At 41.9% G+C, this 26,598-nt stretch overlaps 1 protein-coding gene across 5 annotated transcripts in view; it reads right to left on the bottom strand.

The window, feature by feature from the left end:
- Nucleotides 1-8,013: 8,013 nt before the first annotated feature.
- LOC124045828 (E3 ubiquitin-protein ligase MIB2-like) overlaps nt 8,014-26,598 on the bottom strand; it is a 65,913-nt gene continuing 47,328 nt past the window's right edge. For all 5 annotated transcript variants that reach the window (XM_046365513.1, XM_046365515.1, XM_046365514.1 and 2 more), the window contains 10 exons: nt 26,095-26,228; nt 25,869-26,017; nt 24,942-25,098; nt 23,233-23,387; nt 16,757-16,883; nt 14,924-15,199; nt 13,602-13,780; nt 13,184-13,377; nt 10,293-10,358; nt 8,014-10,108 (listed from right to left, as the gene is read on the bottom strand). In XM_046365513.1, coding sequence (XP_046221469.1) covers nt 9,867-10,108; nt 10,293-10,358; nt 13,184-13,377; nt 13,602-13,780; nt 14,924-15,199; nt 16,757-16,883; nt 23,233-23,387; nt 24,942-25,098; nt 25,869-26,017; nt 26,095-26,228 — 1,679 coding nt within the window. In that variant the 3' untranslated portion in view covers nt 8,014-9,866. The remainder of the gene's footprint in view (nt 10,109-10,292; nt 10,359-13,183; nt 13,378-13,601; nt 13,781-14,923; nt 15,200-16,756; nt 16,884-23,232; nt 23,388-24,941; nt 25,099-25,868; nt 26,018-26,094; nt 26,229-26,598) is intronic.

Raw genomic sequence — 26,598 nt, 5'->3', positions numbered from 1 at the left:
TGGCCTTAATGGCCATGTACTCTTATCATCTCCACTCGGCACAGCCAGAAGAAGACTGGCCAGCCATCAGAGCCTGGTTCCTCTCTAGAGTTCTTTCTAGGTTCCTGCCTTTCTAGGGAGATTTTCCTAGCCTCTGTGCTTCTACATCTGCATTGCTTGTTGTGAGGTGTTTTAGGCAGGGTTTCTGTATAACACTTTGTGACATCTGCTGATGTAAAAAGGGTTTTATAAATACATTTGATTGATTGACTTGTATCCATTTGTAAATAACTTGTGTTTTCTATGGAACAGGACTGGGACATGACCATTGGACTTGTCAGCCAAACTACTCAGTCTGATGGTAATAATATGCATCATGTTAACTTATTAAATGTAGAAATGCCTTTATAGACGGTGTTGTAAAAAGCCATACCGGTATAACTTAAAAGAGCAATCTGTAGTTGCTACATAAATGTTTTCAAACTAATAATATTGTACCCATTGATTCTTGAAGAATATAACTTAGAAATGCCTCATGAGCTTAGTTCAATTGTTGTACCCCATCAGAAGCCAACATAAACCAATGTTTGTAAATAAAGTCAATGTAAACCAACACCATACACTGAGTGTACAAAACATGAACACCAGCTCTTTCCATGACAGACTGACGAGGGGAAAGTTATGACACTTGTTAAATTCACTTTAATCAGTGTAGATGAAGGGGATGGGACAGGTTAAAGAAGGATTTTAAAGCCTTGAGACAATTGAGACATGAATTGTGTGTGTGCCATTCATAGGGTGAATGGGAAAGAAATAATATTTAAGTGCCTTTGAACGGGGTATGGTAGTAGGTGCCAGGCGCACCGGTTTGTGTCAAGAACTGCAACGTTGCTGTTTTTTTCACGCTCAACTGTTTCCTGTGCTTCTTGATATTAGGAAGGTGTTCTTAATGTTTTGTACACTGTGTATAGCCTCACTACATGGGTAAAACTAATGTTGAAAATGTGGATGGTCAGCCTTGCATCCATAGCTCTGTCTATTAATTTGAGAGTGGTTACATTTCTCCTACCCCATCCCTCAACCTTTGACCTAAACTGGGGTGGGGATGAGCTTTGTTATTGTTTCAACTGCAGATTGCCTCTTTAAAAGGCTATTTATCGCCACACCCTACCATTTAGTATAGAACTTTAGTATAGAACTACCATTTAGTATAGAACCCCCTCTACTCATCGCCTATCTGAATAAAAGGTACAAAGGGAGAAAAAAATATATTTGTTCAACCAAACCACAGACAACTTTTTGCAGTTCTAATGCTTCAGCCTCACCCCACCAGGTGCATAATAGCCATCCACCATTTCAATGTTTTACAACTGAAGTTGTATTTAATAATGAATAACAACTTTACAAATACATAAATATGCCACTCAGCAGATAAATATGCCACTCAGCAGGCCGTCATTGAAAATAAGAATTTGCTCTTAACTGACTTGCCTAGTAAAATAAAGGTTTTAAAAAATTGCTAGCGACAAACTCTTATAAACTGAGCCACACTGGACAGAATGCTCTTTCCTCCATCTTTTCTTTCATCCTTGAGACAATTATTGTTCTGGTTAGGCTGGGGCCTGTTCGGGAATATCTAGTCCATCTCAATAAAATAATTATACTCTCCTTGAAAGAAAAAAGATCTAAACTCCATGATAAGAGAATCATCATGTCTCCTCTATTTCATTACATTTCTATCTGCACTGCTCAAAATGCTTCCACCACCTGAGTTAAGCCCCTGCTCTCATGTGGCTCTGTCATCATCCACTCATGAGCAGTTTGTCATATGCAAGTCAATTTGTGTGTTTGTACCATATGTGTTCCTGATGAAGAGGGCATGAGGTTGTTATGTTAAGGACAGGGATGGTTTATGATATAGGCCTTGCTAAGAACAGGCTGTCTAGCCTCATCAGCGTGCTCTGCAGCAGAGCGAGATATTTTTATTTCACCTTTATTTAACCAGGTAGGCTAGTTGAGAACAAGTTCTCATTTGCAACTGCGACCTGGCCAAGATAAAGCATAGCAGTGTGAACAGACAACACAGAGTTACACATGGAGTAAACAATTAACAAGTCAATAACACAGTAGAAAAAAAGAGTCTATATACATTGTGTGCAAAAGGCATGAGGAGGTAGGTGAATAATTACAATTTTGCAGATTAACACTGGAGTGATAAATGATCAGATGGTCGTGTACAGGTAGAGATATTGGTGTGCAAAAGAGCAGAAAAGTAAATAAATAAAAACAGTATGGGGATGAGGTAGGTGAAAATGGGTGGGCTATTTACCAATAGACTATGTACAGCTGCAGCGATCGGTTAGCTGCTCAGATAGCAGATGTTTGAAGTTGGTGAGGCAGATAAAAGTCTCCAACTTCAGTGATTTTTGCAATTCGTTCCAGTCACAGGCAGCAGAGTACTGGAACGAAAGGCGGCCAAATGAGGTGTTGGCTTTAGGGATGATCAGTGAGATACACCTGCTGGAGCGCGTGCTACGGATGGGTGTTGCCATCGTGACCAGTGAACTGAGATAAGGCGGAGCTTTACCTAGCATGGACTTGTAGATGACCTGGAGCCAGTGGGTCTGGCGACGAATATGTAGCGAGGGCAGGCCGACTAGAGCATACAAGTCGCAGTGGTGGGTGGTATAAGGTGCTTTAGTGACAAAACGGATGGCACTGTGATAAACTGCATCCAGTTTGCTGAATTGGGAATAGTGAGGCGCTCGCACAAAGTTTTGTCTGCATTTCTACCGTTGCTTATTACACCATTATCCAACTCTACTGTTGGATAATGGTGTCCCGTCATTTCATTACACCGCTCTCTGTAATTATCAATAAGCAGAGGTCTAAAGTAACAAATTACAAAGGCTCTTGTTACTGTTATTGAGTAGCTTTTCTTCTACTTTTTAAAGTAATTCTACTTCTTGATTGAAAGGAGCAGTACTTCTACTTGAGTATGATATTTCAGTACTCTTTTCAAATCAAATTTTATTTGTCACATACACATGGTTAGCAGATGTTAGTGCGAGTGTAGCGAAATGCTTGTGTTTCTAGTTCCGACAATGCAGTAATAACCAACAAGTAATCTAGCTAACAATTCCAAAACTACTATATTATAGACACAAGTGTAAGGGGATAAAGAATATGTACATAAAGATATATGAATGAGTGATGGTACAGAGCGGCATAGGCAAGATACAGTAGATGGTATTGAGTGCAGTATATACATATGAGATGAGTATGTAAACAAAGTGGCATAGTTAAATTCCACCCTTGTTGACAGGTGACACCATTGACTCAAGACATCAATATTTGTCTTAAATATCAAATAAAAATTATCATTTTGAAACACTGCCTCTCAAATAATTTTCATACATATAGGTAGGGACCAATGGCTCAATGTGGAGACATGACCATGTGTCGACATATATAAGCTTAAGATTAAACAGATAAGCTGCGTTTACACTAACGTGGTCTCAGTGCATTTAGTCTTATTTTGTATGTAAATCTGTGACACTCCATTTAGTATGAAATATTAGGTTACATTATGAATGGAATAGAGGTCGTACAATATCATACATCTTACCTGGACGTAAAATAGCATACAAATTGGATGAGGTAACTTTGCGGCTATAGAACCCTGACCTGTTCACCGGACCTGCTACCTGTCCCAGAATTGCTGTTTTCAACTCTCTAGAGACAGCAGAAGCGGTAGAGATACTCTCAATGATTAGCTATGAAAAGCCAACTGACATTTTCTCCTGAGGTGCTGACTTGTTACACCCTTGACAACTACTGTGAATATTATTATTTGACCATGCTGGTCATTTTTGAACATGTTGGCCATGTTCTGTTATAATCTCCACCCGGCACAGCCAGAAGAGGACTGGCCACCCCTCGTAGCCTGGTTCCTCTCTAGGTTTCTTCCTAGGTTTTGGCCTTTCTAGGGAGTTTTTCCTAGCCAACGTGCTTCTACACCTGCATTGCCTGCTGTTTGGGGTTTTAAGCTGGGTTTCTGTACAACACTTTGATATATCAGCTGATGTAAGAAGGGCTATATAAATACATTTGATTTGATTTCAATAAATTTGACTTACCATACATCTTGGAAGACGAGACCAGGTTCCTTGTTGTGCTTTAACAACAAAGAATTACAGGGAGAATTTACATTGGTGCTTAGGGGAACTAACAACAAAAGTTAGGATTATAGGAAAAGGTTAGAACTAAAATCACAAAGTTAGGTGAATTTACGTAGCCAATTAGGTGAATTGACCTAAGCTTAGAATAAGGGCAAAGGTTAGCTAAAGTTGTCCCCGACTCTCCTCGAACATGCAACCTTTAGATTGCTAGAAGATCGTCGATTACGCCCACCCACTCTCTTTAACCCTACTTTTGTTTCTGTCTATAGTAACCATTAGTAGGTATCAAGTCTTGGAGGGGCTCAGAAATGCATAAAGTGTTTCATATTGTAGGCTGTTTAAACAGGCAGCTCAATTGTGATCGATTGTCCAATTATTGGCAAAGGATTTGATCTGATTAGACAAAAGACCAATTAATGGAAAAAAAGATTAGGCTGCCTGTGTTAATGTAGTCATAATTATCTGATCTTGACCACATGAACAAAAATGTTTTTTCAAAAGACACTATATGAATTTAATCCTGGCCTGAATGAGGAAAACTCATTTGGGCAGAATTCCAGGGATCCTTCTCAATTATTCTTCCTCAATGACTTACAGAGGTGATAAGGAAGGCCTAAATTCAATTGGATCGAGCAATAACCAGCAACAGCTGACACCCACATAGCTGATGTTTTGGCGGTGTCGGAGTGGTCAAATCTGTGAGCAGCTGCTCTTGTGATCATTGTCAGAAATCTACACCCCTCCAACTCACAAAAGTTCCGAATTAGAAAGTCTAGGCTATATAGAAATGATGACGCTCAAATTGAAAAACATTAAATTGAGGATTATATCAGTTTAATTGTGTAGATTACATCTCACATTCCAGCGTTCAAACTTGTAAACAATGCTACAAGGGATTTCCGTTCAGCCAATGGCAATGTCCGCTTTAGGTATAATGCCGGGAGCCGCTTGTGGATTTGAAAATTAGAAAAAGTGACAATTTAACCTGGACCTCAGTCTCAAAATACACATCAGCCAATTAAAATTGTTGATTTACTCACGTGATAGAACGCTACATTGTAGCAGGTCCCATCAGATAACCTGGCACATGTTAGCCCTATGCCAACCTCACCAGGTGGCAGTGTAGACAATTAGGCCTAAGAACTGGCACACAGCAGCATTTAGCTGAACACACTACTACTGTGTTCAAGAGAAACACTTTAAATGTTGTCATTCAACGAGCATGAAACTTCAGTCACAAACCGTGGTTTAATTGAGCAGGAGTGACCCGGAGCGCGGCTCCTGCACCTTGGGCCCAAGGGAGAGCCAGGTGGATCCGAGCTCCAGCACATAACATTTCAAAATATTAAAGTATGATAAACCATCATGTCAATCAATCAGTTTAACTCAAAATAATACCTTTACCCAACTCTAATTACCCCAATTTACACTTATTGTGAGTAAACTAAATTTGAGTAACAATACATGAATATACTATTTGAGTTGGATAAACATATTTCAAGTTAGATGGTTGACATGCCAATTACATGTTGGGAGGAGACAGTGACTGATTAAGCACAGAACACAATCCTTATAAAACAGTTCCATATTTATTGCAAAATATTTTTGTACAGAATACAACTGAAAAAAACATTAACATAAGAATGGACAGTAAGGCCAACAGAACTCCAAGTGCTGTACTGTACACACACCAATAGTAACATTTGTTGCTAAAATATTATGTATGTACTTCTCATAGCAAACCTCTAGTGGTATATTTCAAAACCTCCTGGCTCTTCTAAAGTATTATTACCTTTACCTGTGCACAGAGACTACTCACATGACCCCAGATGACAATATTTGATTATCTAATTAATTCAATCAGAAATGCTCGCTATACTCATGACTAAAAAAAAAAATGTTTGGGCTCCATTTTTTTGGATTGATATACTTTGGATCAGAATGCTTTAATATCAGTTGTTAATCAGAAGCGCAGTCTCAAATGACATCCTATTCCCTATGTAGTGCACCACCTTTTACCAGAGCCACGCACATCCTTTTGAAGATTTGGCACTGGTGCAATGTTAGTAGTACAGTGCCTTGCGAAAGTATTCGGCCCCCTTGAACTTTGTGACCTTTTGCCACGTTTCAGGCTTCAAACATAAAGATATAAAACTGTATTTTTTTGTGAAGAATCAACAAGTGGGACACAATCATGAAGTGGAACGACATTTATTGGATATCTCAAACTTTTTTAACAATTCAAAAACTGAAAAATTGGGCGTGCAAAATTATTCAGCCCCTTTACTTTTAGGGCAGCAAACTCTCTCCAGAAGTTCAGTGAGCATCTCTGAATGATCCAATGTTGACCTAAATGACTAATGATGATAAATACAATCCACCTGTGTGTAATCAAGTCTCCGTATAAATGCACCTGCACTGTGATAGTCTCAGAGGTCCGTTAAAAGCGCAGAGAGCATCATGAAGAACAAGGAACACACCAGGCAAGTCCGAGATACTGTTGTGAAGAAGTTTAAAACCGGATTTGGATACAAAAAGATTTCCCAAGCTTTAAACATCCCAAGGAGCACTGTGCAAGCGATAATATTGAAATGGAAGGAGTATCAGACCACTGCAAATCTACCAAGAACTGGCCGTCCTTCTAAACTTTCAGCTCATACAAGGAGAAGACTGATCAGAGATGCAGCCAAGAGGCCCATGATCACTCTGGATGAACTGCAGAGATCTACAGCTGAGGTGGGAGACTCTGTCCACAGGCCAACAATCAGTCATATATTGCACAAATCTGGCCTTTATGGAAGAGTGGCAAGAAGAAAGCCATTTCTTAAAGATATCCATAAAAAGTGTTGTTTAAAGTTTGCCACAAGCCACCTGGGAGACACACCAAACATGTGGAAGAAGGTGCTCTGGTCAGATGAAACCAAAGTTGAACTTTTTGGCAACAATGCAAAATGTTTGGCGTAAAAGCAACACAGCGCATCACCCTGAACACACCATCCCCACTGTCAAACATGGTGGTGGCAGCATCATGTTTGGGCGTGCTTTTCTTCAGCAGGGACAGGGAAGATGGTTAAAATTGATGGGAAGATGGATGGAGCCAAATACAGGACCATTCTGGAAGAAAACCTGATGGAGTCTGCAAAAGACCTGAGACTGGGATGGAGATTTGTCTTCCAACAAGACAATGATCCAAAACATAAAGCAAAATCTACAATGGAATGGTTCAAAAATAAACATATCCAGGTGTTGGAATGGCCAAGTCAAAGTCCAGACCTGAATCCAATCGAGAATCTGTGGAAAGAACTGAAAACTGCTGTTCACAAATGCTCTCCATCCAACCTCAGAGATCGAGCTGTTTTGCAAGGAGGAATGGGAAAGAATTTCAGTCTCTCGGAGAGACATACCCCAAGCGACTTACAGCTGTAATCGCAGCAAAAGGTGGCGCTACAAAGTATTAACTTAAGGGGGCTGAATAATTTTGCACGCCCAATTTTTCAGTTTTTGATTTGTTAAAAAAAGTTTGAAATATCCAATAAATGTCGTTCCACTTCATGATTGCGTCCCACTTGTTGTTGATTCTTCACAAAAAAATACAGTTTTATATCTTTATGTTTGAAGCCTGAAATGTGGCAAAAGGTCGCAAAGTTCAAGGGGGCCGAATACTTTCGCAAGGCACTGTACTTCTGAGTAAACCTTACTTTCCTCTCTCCCATGCAGCTTTACAAGGCAGAGGTTACAGGTTACATTTTTCTGACATTCAAATGTTCATCTTAATTGGCTCTCCCAAAGTTGGGATCTAATGTTACAAAACCCCTGTCACTGGAAGTTTACAATAGAAAAATTAAATAGAAGATTAAAATATATCAATTTCTTTTAATGCATAAGCCCTTCGGAAACAAACCAAACATTACAAAGGATGATTAACGATAAAGTACAATCCAAAATGCTTTGCCAAACACAGATTGGGGAGGGTTTCTTCCAAGTAGGATGACTATGATGTGAGACAGACATCTGTTTGAGAGAAAAAAGATACATGACAAGAAAACAGTCCAAAGGCTGCCAAAATTCCACATAGTGACGAAATAAAGAAAAAGCAAATACATGCTCATTATTTTCTGGCTCAGCTTTGGTAGTTCACACACCTCGCTTGATCAATATATCGTTCCTGTTCTGTATTGGAGGATTGATTCATCATCGTGTACAGTATCAATGTTCTTCCTCTATTTAGAGGACACAAAGGCCTCCAGAAGTCAAGTCATTCTGTCCAAAAAGAGTCCAAAGTTGACCTAAACATAATGACAAACCTCTCTGCACCACCAAATGGGCTGAGCCCTGTCTGAGGCTGAGTGTGATGATGCTAGCAAGCAGGTCTGTGGGCTGTGTAGTACAACACTACACACTGAGGAGTATAACAGACGCTCAGGTTCAGATGAACAGACACAGGCTTCGATTATGCTTTCGATACATATCTATAAAGAACAAAGCCGATGGGTATCTGGGTGATGGTATAATGAAAATTAGTTGCACTTTGTCATCTGACAAAGTCTTTCCTTTGAAGCAGCACGCAAACCCCTCTCTACAATGGTGTAATTTAAACAATTTCATACCTAAAGCAGGAAAGGTATGTTGGACCGAAGTGAACTTATCCACAGGTCTATTCTGCTATAAAAGCTCTAGCTGTTGTGTTACCAGATCTCAACTACAAGTCCCTTAATGAAGACACACCAAATTGTCAGATGGCTCCAACGTAAAAAGGGTTGACAAAAAAAACATTCCGTAACCTTTGATACTAGAAGTGTTTCAATGAATCAGGACCCTGAGTAGAGAAGGACATAGGCTTGGGTGAAATTTCAGCAGAAATCCTTTTTTTACTGAGCAAACACCAAAAATAATATGACTTTAGCTAAATAGAAACACCTTTAGACATAAATAACTCAGTACTAATTACTGGTACTCTTAAAACCACACATCTAACCAAACCCACAACACAGTCTTCAGCTTAGAATATGCATATACTCATGCATATATAAAGTGTGTATTTTCCCCTTGTGTACGTACGGCAAGCGTGAGGGGCTATACAGAGGAGCCTTTAGTTATACCATCACCCTCAGGAGACTAACACTGATAACAAAGAGCTTCATACGAAGGAGAGCAAACATAATACACCGGATTCAAGACAGGGAGGGAGACATCAGCCAGTTCTCTGCAGCCTTGTAAACAGGGGAGGCAAGACAGGCAAACAGGGGGAACAGGGTGGGATGCAATCTAACAGGGAGTAACAGACATCCTCTTAGAGCAGCACAGGTGATGGACTATTCAGAGGGACTCCCTGGTTCGTAGGGATGTCCTCCTTGTGGACCAATGGGAATGGAGCTTGCAGCACTACTGCCTCCTCCTGACGCAACCCGCTGTGGCTGCTACACACTGGGAGCCACGGACAAAGCATTGCCGAGCATTTCAGGGGCCATGACTGGATTTGAAGAAATGAAGAAACAGGCAACAACAAAACAAAAAAAATCAGTACGACCACATCCAGCTCATTGACACTGCTGGGAACCCTGGGTGCAACGTCACGCAATGGAACACAACAAAGCACAGCAGCTGAGCCAGGATGGACGATCGAGTGGCTAATCCCAAAGGACTGAGGAGCAGACTGACTGGGCCACAGGGGGAGGGGAAGAGAGGAAGAAAGGAGGAGGGCCTGGTTCAGACAAAGAGCTGGATGCGCTCCCGGATGGTCTGCCTGCAGATGGGGCAGGTCTTGAGGGCGGCACTGCAGTCGATGCAGGAGGCGTGGCCGCACTGGAAAACCAGCTTGATATGGTTGTCGATGCAGATGGGGCAGGTGATGCGCTCCTCCATCTGGCGGTAGCGTGACTGCAGCTGCTCCAGCAGGTTGTGCTGCTCGGAGTTCTCCGAGCCCGGGCTGCAGTCCACCTCTGTCTGGTCTGGAGGGAGAGGAAGGTGATACACATCATTCACTTCAACATCACACAGTATTGTGATCTGTACTATTATTAGTATGACCCGGACAACTTCTATTTATCAATTTCTACCAATGCTCCTCACCGACACGCATCAATAAAAATCTGAAAACAAGACAGGCCTTCTACTCATCTGTGGTATCATTACCTTGTCTAATTTTCTTTGTGATCGTGACCTGGCACTTGATGCATTTCTTCATGCGATGAGCACACTCTGTGGAGAGATTAGGGAGAAGCACAAGGAGTTACCTCAGATCCCAAACATCAAGACCTCAATCCTAAAATAAGGTACCGAGTACAATTGTGGGAACATCAAAGGCCAGTTTCCCCAGATACAGATTAAACCTAGTCCTGGACTAAAACCCCTTTCAATGGATGCATTTTAGTCCAGGACTATCCTGAATGCTCCAGATGCCACCCCACACGCCACTCACACCAGGGCTTGACATACATTTCTTTTGCCACTTACCCTTCTGACAAGTAGGACTGATATTTTTACTTGTCCGAAAGCTGAAGTCACTTGTCCCAACAAATAAAAAAGGACCCTAACACCATCGGCCAAAAGGGTGACTGAAAATGAGTGAAGTACATCGGAGGAATCTGAAATAATGTCTATGCTTGCCCATAGACCACATGTCAAAGTTGTTCCATGGAGGTCAGAGTGTCTGTGGGTTTTTGCTTCTCCCTTGTAATTAATTGATTGAATAAAAGTCACTGATTAGTAAGGAACTCCCCTCACCTGGTTGTCTAGGTCTTAATTGAAAGATAAAACTAGCAGACACATGGCCTTCCATGGAATGAGTTTGACACCACTGCAATTAGATGACATTATTGTCCCCTATAGCTACCATCCAAAATAATCTACAAAAAAATTGATAAAAAGAAAGAAGACCGCTACACATTTGGCTGGCATGCTACAGGAGGGACAAGCGCAATCATGACATTGACCAAATATACAGTGGGGCAAAAAATATTTAGTCAGCCACCGATTGTGCAAATTCTCCCACTTAAAAAGATGAGAGGCCTGTAATTTTCATCATAGGTACACTTCAACTTGACAGACAAAATTAGAAAAAAAATCCAGAAAATCTCATTGTAGGATTTTTAAGGAATTTATTTGCAAATTATGGTGGAAAATAAGTATTTGGTCAATAACAAAAGTTTATCTCAATACTTTGTTATATACTCTTTGTTGGCAATGACAGAGGTCAAACGTTTTCTGTTAGTCTTCACAAGGTTTTCACACACTTTTGCTGGTATTTTGGCCCATTCCTCCATGCAGATCTCCTCTAGAGCAGTGATGTTTTGGGGCTGTTGCTGGGCAACACAGATTTTCAACTCCCTCCAAAGATTTTCTATGGGGTTGAGATCTGGAGACTGGCTAGGCCACTCCAGGACCTTGAAATGCTTCTTACGAAGCCACTCCTTCGTTGCCCAGGCGGTGTGTTTGGGATCATTGTCATGCTGAAAGACCCAGCCACGTTTCATCTCAATGCCCCTGCTGATGGAAGGAGGTTTTCACTCAAAATCTCACGATACATGGCCCCATTCATTCTTTCCTTTACACTGATTAGTCGTCCTGGTCCCTTTGCAGAAAAACAGCCCCAAAGCATGATGTTTCCACCCCCATGCTTCACAGTAGGTATGGTGTTCTTTGGATGCAACTCAGCATTCTTTGTCCTCCAAACACGACAAGTTGAGTTTTTACCAAAACGTTCTATTTTGGTTTCATCTGACCATATGACATTCTCCCAATCTTCTTCTGGATCATCCAAATGCTCTCTAGCAAACTTCAGACGGGCCTGGACATGTACTGGCTTTAAGTAGGGGGACACGTCTGGCACTGCAGGATTTGAGTCCCTGGCGGCGTTGTGTGTTACTGATGGTAGGCTTTGTTACTTTGGTCCCAGCTCTCTGCAGGTCATTCACTAGGTCCCCCCGTGTGGTTCTGGGATTTTTGCTCACAGTTTTCTTTCTTGTGATCATTTTGACTCCACGGGTGAGATCTTGCGTGGAGCCCCAGATCGAGTGAGATTATCAGTGGTCTTGTATGTCTTCAATTTCCTAATAATTGCTCCCACAGTTGATTTCTTCAAATCAAGCTGCCTACGTATTGCAGATTCAGTCTTCCCAGCCTGGTGCAGGTCTACAATTTTGTTTCTGGTGTCCTTTGACAGCTCTTTGGTCTTGGCCATAGTGGAGTTTGAAGTGTGACTGTTTGAGGTTGTGGACAGGTGTCTTTTATACTGATAACAAGTTCAAACAGGTGCCATTAATACATGTAACGAGTGGAGGACAGAGGAGCCTCTTAAAGAAGATGTTACAGGTCTGTGAGAGACAGAAATCTTGCTTGTTTGTAGGTGACCAAATACTTATTTTCCAACATCATTTTCAAATAAATTAATTAAAAATCCTAAAAGGATCTCATTATTACCTTAAAGGATCTCATTATTACCTTAGGCCTCACCTTAAACAATGTAAAACTTTCTGAAATGACTAATTCATTCTTTGATCATGAAATTGCAGGGCAGGACAGATCTAGCATGCATTAAACTGAAAGAGTGACTTAATAGGCCAAGTCATATTCATGTCAAATGGAGAGAAAATAGAACATTTGGGATCCTACAACAATAAGATACTGAGTGTTGGATATAGGCAATTTACTGAGAATGTCAACCATGTACGCCCTGCTGTGCACTGCAGCATCACCGCTGCCTTATCCAATTCTGATTGGACTAATTGTTTGATATTGTAATTTTTTACTTGTCCATTTAGACAACTGAAATCTATATTCTGGTTGTCTGACTATTTTTATTTTTTTATTTTACCTAGGCAAGTCAGTTAAGAACAAATTCTTATTTTCAATGACGGCCTAGGAACAGTGGGTTAACTGCCTGTTCAGGGGCAGAACGACAGATTTGTACCTTGTCAGCTCGGGGGTTTGAACTTGCAACCTTCCGGTTACTAGTCTAACGCTCTAACCATTAGGCTACCCTGCCTACAAGCCTTAATGTCGAGCTCTGTATACTATCCATCTACCTTCACAGGCAACAATGTGCTGGCAGGGGCAGAAGAGGACGAGCAGGGCCAGCTCGGAGCAGATGAGGCACTCGCTGGGCCCTGGCAGGGCGGGCATGGCCAGGTTGGTCATGGTGTTGGGCGTTGTGTGGACCCGCCGTAGGCTGGTGCTGCTCAGTGACGTGCCACACGTGATGGCCTGCAGCCGCTGCAACCTAAAAGGAACGGATGGATGGAAGACTGATTTGGTATACATACTGTATGATTAGAGGACAAATCCTATCTTCTTTCTTTTGGTTAGTTATTTGTTCTGCTCTTTTCTTTATCACTTATTTTAAAGCCCATTTATGTCTGATTGGGGCATTAATCTCCAGGCTGAGCCATCGGATTGAGGAGTGTGAGAGGTGTTGTTATAATAGTCACTGGCTGCTGTATGTACCGGTACTTCTCGGAGAAGCTCTTGATGAGCTGCAGCACGGCTGTATCCGCCACCAAGTCCAGGGGGCTCTTGCCCTTGTGGTTCGCATAGTTGATATCGGCGCCCTCCTGTGCCAGGAAACAGGCGATGGCCGCGCCCACGCTCAGATCTGTGTTACCCATCAACCCCGAGCTGCTCAGCTACACAGGAGACATGAAGAGGGAGGGAGAAGGAGGGGAAGAAGAAAGAGAATTGAGTTCTGATGAACCTTTAATCTGGTAAATTAAAGGAATCACATAAGTGAGCTTGAAAGCCGCACACATAAGATATAGCAGAGAGAGACAGACAGTACAGTGTACAACAACCACAACAAGAGTATAATTACTGGGGACATAAGATTACACTAAAGCTAGTAACTGATCATTAGTATAAATTCATCAATAATCTTCTATTAATTATAGTAACCAGTGGCATGTCAGAGATGCAAGCTGCACACCTGTTTACTAAATTCAAAGGGCATGTCTGGTCCTCATACACAGACTAGAGTACCGCAAGGGTGTGTTGTCACTAAACCCAATGCACCCCAGCTGGACAAATCCAGAACCCCCCCCCCTCCTTTGCTGACAATGTGAATACAGGGTACTAAGACTGGCCACCTTGAGATGGCCAGTTTGTGTTTGTTTACCCCATCCATCCACCAAGCCCCAAAAAAGGCTTGGCGGTTGGCCAGCATTGTTTGAGCGCTGCAGTGTTTGGGGTCGTGCCGATATGAGAGGATGCCCTTCGCCAGTGGCAGCTAGAACACAATGCTGATGATTTGCATTTACATAAAGCTCTTCTCAAAATAACAGTGCTTTATGTTGTAATTGTGCAGTTATTGGGGGGTAACTAATTCCTTCCACCAACAATCTGTTGCACCTACCTGGGGGTGTAGTCATACAAGGCTCTGTTGTTACCTTGTCCATATTGTAAAAGATAACCCAATAACCTACTTAGCTAATAGAAGGAACTATTTTTTTTTTTAAATAGAGGTGAGGAGTGATTGTACCTATATGAAGCTGGGGGAGAATATCTCACACCATCCTTCTCCTGGCTTGGGCTCCATATTTACATGCTTCAGCCAACTCCATTGGCTACCATTGTGAACAAAAATCAGAGGAGTTTGGCTAAAGCCCATTTGGGACCAGGCTGCCCGGTTAAGGATGTGATCAGGACAACATAGAAAAACGAGCCTGTTGGAACTAGGTAGGTCAGTTTCAAATGTATATGAATGGAGGACAATGTCAGAAATGCAGGAATTCCTGACTAATCAAGAAGGATCACACCCCTCCTCACAGTCCTACCTGACAGTAGAGCGAGGACGATGATGAGCCCGGGCCCCCCTCTCCTCTCTCCTGTGTGGTGGTTGTGGTGCTGGAGGTGGCCGGGGTGAGCTTGGCATTGGCCAGCTGCGGGCGGCTGAGGGCCACATGCATGGCCGTGTCCCCGTCCTCGTCCTCCACGTTGACATCGGCGCCCTCGGCCACCAGCAGCTGCACCAAGTCCCCGTGGCCCTGCGTCACCGCCAGCTGCAACGGCGTCTGGTTGCGGTTGTTGCGGATGTTGATGTCGCAGCGGCCCTGAGAGAAGGTGGGTGAGAGGCCAGGGAAAGTTAGTTGGTGTGGTCGTTTTGAAGCGTAAAGGTACACGTTGATTTAATATAACTTTGTGATCATCTTTAGGTATTGCTGTCATGTAAACAATTTTGGAAGGCTAAGGTACAAATGTTAGATTGTATGTGTTTGCTTTTTATGTCACTGTCCTGTGACTGCCTGGTATCTAAGTATTGTCCTGTGACTGCCTGGTATCTAAGTATTGTCCTGTGACTGCCTGGTATCTAAGTATTGTCCTGTGACTGCCTGGTATCTAAGTATTGTCCTGTGACTGCCTGGTATCTAAGTATTGTCCTGTGACTGCCTGGTATCTAAGTATTGTCCTGTGACTGCCTGGTATCTAAGTATTGTCCTGTGACTGCCTGGTATCTAAGTATTGTCCTGTGACTGCCTGGTATCTAAGTATTGTCCTGTGCTGTTTTGTTCCTATTATGCTGTACTGTACTAAGATTGTGCACGGAGGGGTCAATTGGCTGGAAGAATACAACATTAAGGACAAACGGCTGATTTCGCTTTTCTAGGGCAGAAAAAGGTTCAAATGCTTGTGTTTCTTGTCAGAAACATTTAGGTCTTTAGGCCTAAGACTTGGTAAAAACAACTAGACCTAATGGTTCCACATAGCACTTTTTTTATTTAATGTAGCCTATATTCAAATCCAGATGCATCTTATTTGAAAGACATAGCCTATAGGATGGGCTAAAATATATTATTTTGTTTAGGCTCCTTTACTTATTTTGTTACTTATAGTTCTTATTTTAAGATTTGTACAGTTAGATAGGAAAAAGGCATATCCTAATTGGCCTATTTGTTTTTCTTGGGATAAGCCAATGTTCATTCGTTACAAAGAAAGTTCCAAATAATAATTTTGTTTTATCTGATTGTCTATCTAGGATTTTTACAGTTCGATAGGCAAAAGGCATAGCCTAAGGATAATGGGCCTATTCGTTTTTAGCCCAATGTTCATTTAAGTGTTATAAAGAATATTATAAGCTAAATATTAATTTGTTTTATCTGATTGTTGTTGACTTTTATATAAATGCCAAATTTTTAAGCTATTGAAAATACAGACTCAGATCATTCATTTACAGTGCCTTGCGAAAGTATTCGGTCCCCTTGACCTTTGCGACCTTTTGCCACATTTCAGGCTTCAAACATAAAGATATAAAACTGTATTTCTTTGTGAAGAATCAACAACAAGTGGGACACAATCATGAAGTGGAACGACATTTATTCTAGTACTTGTAATGTTTAGTGTGGCATTTCTGTCCCAGTTTCAAAGGATGCTGTCAATGCAGAATTAAGGAAAGTTTCTTGGAAAGTTCATTTTAAGCCAACAAGTCGTTGAAAGTGTTGCATGGAAACAACAACTCTTCCAGCTGCTCCACAACCGAAAATGTCATATCTGTTAACAGCCACCAGGAGGAGGTCTCCTTCATAACTCTGGGGAGCAGTGAGCGAAGGGGAGACAGAAAGACACAGAGATATACAGGCTGGGTGAAACCCCTTTTTAGCCCCGTTCCTTACTTCTTTTACAAGGATCTCGGCCACGTCTCGGTGGTTGTTGAGGGCGGCCAGGTGCAGAGCCGAGAAGCCGTCCTCCTTCTTGACGTCCACCAGCTGACGCGCCCGAGCCAAGATCTTCTCCGTGGCCCTGTGGAAACAAATGGCCTTGAGTTCAGATGGGATATATAGTGCACGACTCATATAATGTACATGTTTCGTGCCTTGGGGACAGAAGAGTGCTTTATGGATTATAATCACACACACACACACGGAAACCCTGGAATCAGAGACTGTGTTGTGACGTAGGTCAATGTGTCACATCGGTAGCTTAAGGGGCATTTGGATGATGGCACAGACAGCTGCTTCAGGAGTTAGAACTAAGCCGTCATAAGAAGGAAAGGAAACGACACAGCCAGCGAGCCCCAACATTGGTCAGGGATTTCCATTAGGCAGTGCTAAGCGTTTTACTAAGGAGCAGCAGCTCTGAAAAGCATTGACCTCCAGCTCTCGGCTGAACTTGCATTAAAGGATTGCCGTTGTTCATTCCTAACACCCTCCTCCTCCCCCGTCACACATCTCACTCTACCATCAGTCACTTCCTCCACCATTCCCACACTCAGATAAATCTTCCTCAAGCACTCATCATAATTCACTCTAATTCACACCACACATTCATGCCACAAAATGTTTTCTATAACTACTTCCACAGACTTTCGCCAATCTCCATAGTGTGCAAAGTGAGAGGTGGTGGTGGTGGTGGAAAGACTGAGCTGGGGCTTTGAGGAAGAATAGGACGGGTGTATTGAATAATCCTGCTTTGTTATTCAAGCACTGGGTTTTGATATTGCAGTCCGTCGAGGGGCTGGCTGGCTGTAAAGCAGGGCTGTCCGTGTCCATCCTCTGCGCCGGCTGCTTTATGGCGTGTGAAATTGAACTCAACAGACCTTAGTTAGTCAGTGCCCCAGTCCCTTAGCCCCTTAGCCCTGGCCTGTACAGTATTATTCAGTTCTCGGGCCACTGCAGATAGGCAGGCTCCTTCCCATTAGTTAGTTGTTTTTAACTTGCATCTCAATTTTAATAATCTAATGTCAACATGAAGCATTTGCATCTCCAAGTTACTGTTAAATAATTTGAAATGTCATGAGGCATCTATGAATTATATTCTTCAAGAAAAATGTAAATGACCACTACTAAACAGCAAATTAGACATTTGAGTGTCGACTCGACTGGGTAACCGTTTAGTTTAAGTAATTACAGTAGTGTACAGTAAAAGCACGGTCAGAGGATGCATAGTCAAATTATTTCTGCTGCGGAGTGCAATAAGGGGGTTTAATGCAGCATTATTTATGATAGCAACAAAGTGCTGCTAATTGCCGCCCTCATTAACACATGCTCATCTATTTCAGATGCATTACTGTACACGACCAGCAGAGCTGGCTGGGACGAAACAAAAGGCCTGGGAATTGCCAGGGACCTCACGAAAATATATTATCATGATGCTTAGGTGCCGATACGATATGTATTGCGATTCTCAAGATACTTAGGTGCCGACACGATATCTAATGTGATTCTCATGACTCATGTACATGTATTGTGATTTGATACTAAGATTTCATTGCGATTTGATGTTCCATACATATTTCTCACTATGTCTGCTGCATAGAGATAAGAGAGCATGATAAAAGTTTGATCTGTCATGGAAATAAAAGTGCTGAAAACATGATGGCTCACTATTTTAAAAAAAGATGGGGAACAAGATATACAATGAAAAAAACCAGAGTTTTGGCGCAGGTACAGCATTGAATTTTTTTTATTTTTTACAAATCAATATAATATCGTCCAAAATAATGTTGCGATATGTAACTGTATAGATCACCCCCCCCCATCCCTAGGAAACAACCAGCAGATGGGCATGGTCAGCCAGCCTTGCTAGAAGCAGCTCACCACATACTGTACTACTGGTGGGGGGGACATCCAGGTCATTTGTACCTGCAGTACGGATCACATAGGGAGGAGGGTAGGCAAAATGGAGGGTGGATAGAGAGGTTGTCACGGCTGCCTCCCTCGCTCCTCCATCAAAACTGCATCTCTCAGATCCCCCCTACCCCTCCCCACTTCGCAAGCTCATAGTCCCGCCCCCTCCCCTTGCAGCACTTGGAAAGTGTTTCTGATTGGATTTTTGCCCAATCACTCCGTCGCATCTTACCTCGCCTCCCCTCGGTTTAGATTTCTGCATCATTTCCATAATAGCCCCTGCACATTCATGAATATTCCCATATCTACGAGGCATTACTGTCTTAACATGAGCTCAAACAGCACGACTTGAGGGCATTCCAATGCTATGATAATGACTACACTAGAGAGCAAATGTATTTTTGGGTTATCATCGTTTGGTATTAATCGTGGACTCATTGGGGAAATAAACATCGCTTCTAAGTGACATTGATTTTAGGAGGTGGAAAGAGATGTGTGTTCATTTGCTGAGTAACTATGTGACGCAGAGGGACAGAGGAAGTCATCTCAGATGTTTAATGTTGCTGTGGTTGGACTGTGTGTGAGGGATAAGACCTAGCTGGGGTAAGTACAGACAGATGGACTGGCCTTTGGCTGGGAGCCTGGCTGGGGACACGGGAAGGAGCACTGAGAGCCCAGGTCACCAGATAGAGAGATGAAGAGAGAGATTGAGGAAGATTGGAGAGAGGGAGGGAGGGTGAGAAGAGACAGCGGCGAGCGAGAAAGAGGGAAAGAGAGTGTAGGGAGCTCCAGTACTCCTCTGGCTGCCTGTGTCTGGGGAGCTCCAGTACTCCTCTGGCTGCCTGTGTCTAGGGAGCTCCAGTACTCCTCTGGCTGCCTGTGTCTGGGGAGCTCCAGTACTCCTCTGCCTTCCGAGAATCCTTTTAGAACTAGGTTCTTTCTCCATTTCCTCAGATAAACTAAATAAATACCTTCAACCAAATAAACAAATGCACATTTGAGAGGAGCAAGAGAAAAATTAGATAATTATGACTAAACTCAAAACCACTTTAAGGTTGCTACTTTGGGGTAAAAGAAACTCAAATAACTAAACAATGAAAGAAACACAGACACTTGGGCATCTTTCAGCAAAAAACCCTAAAGGCCAAAAGCTGAAACGAGTTGGTTCTACTTTTAACAATAAATACACTTTTTTTTATTCCGTTGTTCTCCACTATACCTCAGCATGCATGCATACATAACTACAAAAAGTTTGAATACCACTGCTGTAATACATGTACAGTGGGGAGAACAAGTATTTGATACACTGCCGATTTTGCAGGTTTTCCTACTTACAAAGCATGTAGAGGCAAATGAATGACTTAAAAATCATACAATGTGATTTTCTAGATTTTTAGATTCCGTCTCTCACAGTTGAAGTGTACCTATGATAAATATTACAGAACTCTACATGCTTTGTAAGTAGGAAAACCTGCAAAATCAGCAGCGTATCAAATACTTGTTCTCCCCACTGTGTGTGTATGTGACCAATAACATTTGATTTGATTTGGGGAGGAGGGTCCTGGCTTGTGGCACAAATCCCATACTGATAATATACTTTTTCGTGCTTCAGGTTCAATTCATCTATATGTGACTTTGTTGAGCTTCACAATCAACTGTAGAAACTTTTGGATTCCTTGGACATGATTGCTGCCAAACCTTGTCCATAGACTGCTTACAGGGTAAGGAAACCAATTTGTAATTTGGGTGAATTATCCCTTTAACAGTAACACAAGTGTCTTGCTATATGGTGTTGGGTTAAGCAAAGCCAGTTGCTCTAGACCCAACTCCAGTCCTCCAGTATCCCCAACAGCACACATTTTTGTTGTAGCCCCAGACAAACTCACTTGATTGAACTCATTGAGGGCCTGATGAATAGTTGACAACTTGAATCAGGTGTGCTTGTCTGGGGCTACAATAGAAATGTGTACTGTTGGGGGTATTGAGGACTGGAGTTGGGAACCACTGGTTACGCCATGACTAACAGACTGTTCTGATGCCAATAGAATGTCTAACAGTTGCGTTCTGATGTACTTCAATCACTTGTTGGGTCTATAAGCATTTGTTCTGACCTGTATTTCAGTCCTATCACCCTGAATAAGGCACAGTCTTTTTGGGGGTGTGCGCCAGCTCAAGCTTTCACTAGACTCTGGGGTTTAAAGGCCTGACGAAGAACAAAACTGAAAGCAATATTACGACTTTAAACACTGTTGGGCTGGGTATTCTAGTCATTGCCGAAACAAATGTATTTCACCCTGGCTTTGGTAACTAAACTGAAATCAGATCAAAGTCATTGTGGACTCTTTGCCAGCACTAGGGTTTTTTGTTTCTGTTTCTGAGATCTGCGCCTTCTGTCTGTATCTGGTATATACTTATTCAATGCAACACCACTACCCTGATTGTTTGAGCACAAACTACCAGTTCATCATCACAAACTGTATGGACAAAGAATGTAGCCTAGCCATGAATGTGTGTGGGACTTCTTGAGTGTCTTCTCTCTCAGTGTTAATAGTGCTGGTGGGAAGAGAAGGAGGGCGAGAGACAGGAGAGCCTGGCTGTTCTCAGTGCTGAGGCTCATGGGAACAGAAGCTGTGTGGGAGCTTCCCATCTCAGCCTGATGTGTGTTAGGGCTGGACTGTATACGGTATTTTATGATATACTGGTATTGATGCAGGGACCACTTTGGGTTTTTACTTTACCTTTACCTTTACTTTACTCTCTGCCCTTTCTTTCCGTGCCACTTTCCACACAGACCTAGCCCCGCCCCCTGTCACTCAAGGAGCGCATTTGTTGGTCCTCTACCACGAGACACTTGTGTTCAATCTGCATGGTCAATGCAGCACATGCAACAATGTTATTGACAATAATGCTGTTTTCACTTTGCTTCTTAATATAAATCCACTAGCGTTCTAATATTACACTATTCGTTTGTGTTTCTTAAATCAGCAAACAGCTATTTTTTATTTCCTTAGCAAGTTGCCCTAAATTTTGTGAGACGCTAATTGTTAGCCGCTAATGCTAATAGCTAGCTACCTAGCAAATAAATGTACTGAGTAAGAGCAAACGTAGCTAGCTAATACAGCCTGATAATACCAGTGATGGTGTAGACCTAAATCATCATGTTGTTTGTGCAACAGTATCTTCTAAATCAAAGAGGACTATGCAAAGCAAGAATATGTTAGCTACATGAAGTAGCTAAGAGAAAATTGCAATGTAGCCAAAGTTTATAGGGTCCCCTAAGAAACACTTATTAGCAATTCATTTCCTACCCTGTCACAAAAACTCCTCCCTGGGATTTTAATTCGTTAGAAGTCTTTATATTTTTGCTCTAATTCGCAAGTCAAATCGCAATTGCAACATTTGGTTAAAGATAAATCCTACATTATTTGCCCATATTGTGCAGCCCTACGTGGCAGTGTGTAAATGATCTCAATGGAGCAGTGGTGTAGAGTACTTAAGTAAAAATGCTTTCAAGTACTACTTAAGTAATTTTTTTGCTATCTTTACTTTACTATCTAAAAAATGTTTTTGACAGCTTTTACTTTTACTTCACTACAATCCTAAATAAGATACTGTACTTTTTACTCCATACATTTTCCCTGGAACCTAAAAGTACTTTTTCAATGCTTAGCAGGACAGGAAAATGGTCCAATTCACGCACTTGTCAAGAGAACATCCCTGGTCATCTACTGCCTCTGATCTGGAGGACTCATAAACACAAATGCTTTGTTTGTAAATTATGTCTGAGTGTTGGAGTGTGCCCCTGGCTATACATACATTTTTTTTAAACAAGAAAATGGTTAGCTTAATATAAGGAATTTGAAATTATTTATACTTTTACTTTTGATACTTAATTACATTTACTTTTGATACACAAGTATATTTAAAACCAAATACTTTTAGACTTTTACTAAAGTAGTATTTTACTGGGTGACTTTCCCTTTTACTTGAATCATTTTTTAATTAACACCATCTTTACTTTTACTCAAGTATGACAATTGGGTACTTTTTCGACCACTGCAATTGAGTGCATGCAGGAAATGCAGAAATGATAAAGTGCTGAAATTTGTTTTGGTTGAAGTTGAATTGAATACTATAAAACAATCGGAATGGAGAGACTTATTGATATCACTTAGAATGTATGTGTTGCCTTCCTCGGATTACTCACTACTCATAAAGGAAATGTAGAACTTGTATTATTCAAAAACTAAAAATACCGTCAAATACCGTTCAACTTTAAAAAAATACTTTGGCCATATCGCCCAGTCCTAGTTTGTGTGTGTGCGAAGAGTATGAGGGTTGTAGTGAGCTGTAGCTAGTATGTGTGTGTAGTGTATAGTCTAGTAGTATGTGTGTGTAGTGTATAGTCTAGTAGTATGTGTGTGTAGTGTCTAGTACTTACAGCTAGTTGCCTTTAAGGGTGGCGTGGTGTGTGTAGTGTGTATGAGGTAATGTGTAGTGTACAGCAGCAGTGTGGTACTCACAGCTTGTTGCCTTTGAGGGCTGCGTGGTGCAGCAGGTTGAAGCCGCGGTTGTTCTGCTGGGTGAAGTCGATGTTGGGCACCACCGCCAGGATCTCAATGATGTTCCGGAAGTCTTTGGCGATGGCGTCGTGCAGTGGTGTGTCTCCATACGAGTCCTGGTGGGATAGGAGGAGAAAGTAGTTAGCCCTATAATAAATTATATGAGGTTAGTTTAGAGGATGGTAGCCCCTAAAGGAGAGGGTTATAACTTGGGCAGGGAGAGCTGATCCTAAATCTGTACAGCATATTGTCCTAATAGCAGTCCTGGAGGGAAGTGAGATATGGCCGTAAAGGTACACATATTCGTACAAAACCATTCGGTACAGGGACCTCGGTTCAGTCAGCACTGTGAACCCAAATTGATTTAAAAATATATATATAACAAATAAATACACTAGGCTAAATACACTAGGCTATGCATACACTGCGTTGTATGCCTCGAGTAAATCTGAGCTGAAAAAAAATTATTTCTGACTTATTCGGTTAAAAGAACTAGAGCCTATGTGCAAGTTGTAATCTAAATTCAAATCTTAATTGGCGCACTTCAAATTGTCCTTTTGTGAGGCGCAGTTGGGAACTCGTTCTGTACAATGGCGAAAACTGTTTTTGTCGATAAACCAGAGCTGAAAACTCCATCATGTTAAATCTCCAGTTGGCAATAAAACTGGCCTTCTTTAGATTAGTTGATGGAAAGAGAGAGCATCAGCAACTGCTCCACGGGAATTCAATGCAGCTGTCAACACCTCAAACATGTTGCACATTTCTTCTGAAATCACCCAGTATCCTAGTTCTGAGAAATTAAAGAACAACTCCAAAATTCAAACCTGAGCATGCACACTGCACAAGCGGAAAAATGAAATCCTCCTCCCAAAACCAGAACTTGTTGTGAAACTGGCTGTTTTGACCAGAATAGAAAGACAGAATGGAGAGACATCTAAATGGCTTTAATGAGCTCAACAACTGGACCCAAGAGGACAAAAATCACATTAGCCCTTATCAGAAAAACAGTTTCAGGCTGTGCTAACATAATTGCATTTTAGATAACATAGTACTTTATTAATCACACAAAGGGAAAATTTCTAATGATCAATAGCCTTTTAAAGTGATAAACTTGGATTAAATGACAAAGACACTAAAAGCAGCACATACTTCAGAAAGTATTCAGACCCTTGACATTTTCCACTTTTTGTTGAATAATGGGTCTTCTATAATGTATTAACATAATATTCCATTAAAAAATCTCATAATGACAAAGTGACAACAGTTTTTAGAATTTTTTTGCAAATGTAACAAAAATCAGATACCTTATTTACTGATCAATTTGATGTTATTTTAAATGGACAAAAATCCTTTTCTTTAAAAATCAAGACATTTCTACAACTAATTGATCATTAGAAAACTCTTTTGAACAGTGTATAGCAGAGCTGAAAACTGTTTGTTAAAAAGCTCCAAAACTGGCAGAAGATAAATCAGCAATTGCTGTTTATTACAGGCTCAACATGGCCAGAAACAAAGACTTGTGAGATTGTGTTTGTGCGTGAACGTGTGTGTTTTATATGTATGGGCAGTGAGCCTGACAGGTGAAAGCATGAACAAAAGTAGTGAATTATATAGGGAAAAGGATGCCATTTCATGCACAGGTAATGTAAATCTTATTAGTCGGTACTGACCTGTACGTTGATGTCGGCCAAGTGTTCTGACAGCACGCGCACCACGTCGGTAAAGCCCTTGTTGACGGCTATGTGCAGTGCCGTGCACATGGAGTTGTTCAGTAAGTTCACATTGGCCCCTTTGCTCAGCAGCAGCCGCGCAATCTCCGCCTGGTTCCTGCACACACACACACACACACACACACACACACACACACACACACACACACACACACACACACACACACACACACACACACACACACACACACACACACACACACACACACACACACACACACACACACACACACACACACACACACACACACACACATTTAGGCCTAAGCATAATAATATCTAGTGAGCATATTCATTTCAATATGCATTACTCGATGCATTTTCATATAATTGTTGTGTTTTGTATTTATTTACTCATTCTGATAAATTAATTTCAGCTTTGGCAATATTTACCAATGACTTCCACACCAATGAAGCCTCACTGGATTGGACTGAATTGAAAATGGAGAACGAACCACTAAAACACGCAGGCCTGAATAACAAACCCACAGCACAAGGCTCATAACAGATCCATCCCAAAGCTGATCCTTGTTTACATGCCATGTAACCACCGAGAGACCCAAGGGATACTTGTAAATCCCATCGATGGCTCATTTTCTCATAGATGGAATCTAAAGCTGCCTATCTAATCCCTGTTCTGTCGTGTGGAGGATTAGGGACAAAAGTAATGCCTGTCTGTGTCTGTTTCTGTGTGTGTGTGTGGAGTGATTTCACTGAACCCAATGCACCCCAGCTGGAGAAATGGACAAGCCCAAATCCAATTAAATCCAGATAACCCCTCCCCATAACTTGTTTGCTCACAATGTGAATACAGGATTTAGACGGCCACCTTCAGATGTCCCGTGGGTCTGTGTGTGCTCCTCTCACCCAAAGGCTGTGTAGTGCAGGGCGGTGTCTCCGTCCTCATCCTTCACCTTGATGGAGCTGTTGGCCTGCAGCAGAGCCAGGACCACCTCCATGTGGCCCTGGTGGGCTGCCACCTGCAGCGCCGTCTTGCCCTGGTTCTTTATATCCACCTGGAGAGATGTAACACACACAATCACATTAAGAAATGTAACACACACACACAGTCTGAGGTGGGGAGTGAGCGCACCTTGTCAGGGTATTTCTGCACGAGCTCTCTAACTTTGCTGGCACTGCCATGCGCCGCCTCGATGACCAGCCGGCTGGGGTTGTCCTGCTCTGTAGACTGAGACAGCAGCTTTTCCAGGACTGAAATGACTGTGTCTGGAGATGAGAGGGAGAAAGAAAGAAAGAAAGAAAGAAAGAAAGAAAGAAAGAAAGAAAGAAAGAAAGAAAGAAAGGAGGGAGGGAGGGAGAGAGAGAAGATCGGGAATAGAGGCCAACGAAAAAAGGGGGAGCGGGAGAGTGAAAAAAGACAATGTAGAGGAATAAAGAACAAGGGAAGGAGAGAAAAGAGAGTGTGTGACATGTTAGTGATGGATTCGAGAGCGTGGGAAACAGTTTGTGCTGTGTTGCCCTCCAGGCCCCTCTAAACCCAGAGAGCACATACATACACACAGAGTTACCAAGACGGTTTGTAAAGTCAAGTCAAAGTACAATCATAGGAATGAGTCAAAATGTCCTCGTGTACCCT

This window comes from Oncorhynchus gorbuscha, linkage group LG10 (assembly GCF_021184085.1).
Source record: "Oncorhynchus gorbuscha isolate QuinsamMale2020 ecotype Even-year linkage group LG10, OgorEven_v1.0, whole genome shotgun sequence".
Lineage (NCBI taxonomy): Eukaryota > Metazoa > Chordata > Actinopteri > Salmoniformes > Salmonidae > Oncorhynchus > Oncorhynchus gorbuscha.
The sequence above is the reverse complement of the archived record's forward strand: the minus strand, read 5'-3'. Positions and strand labels throughout refer to the sequence as shown.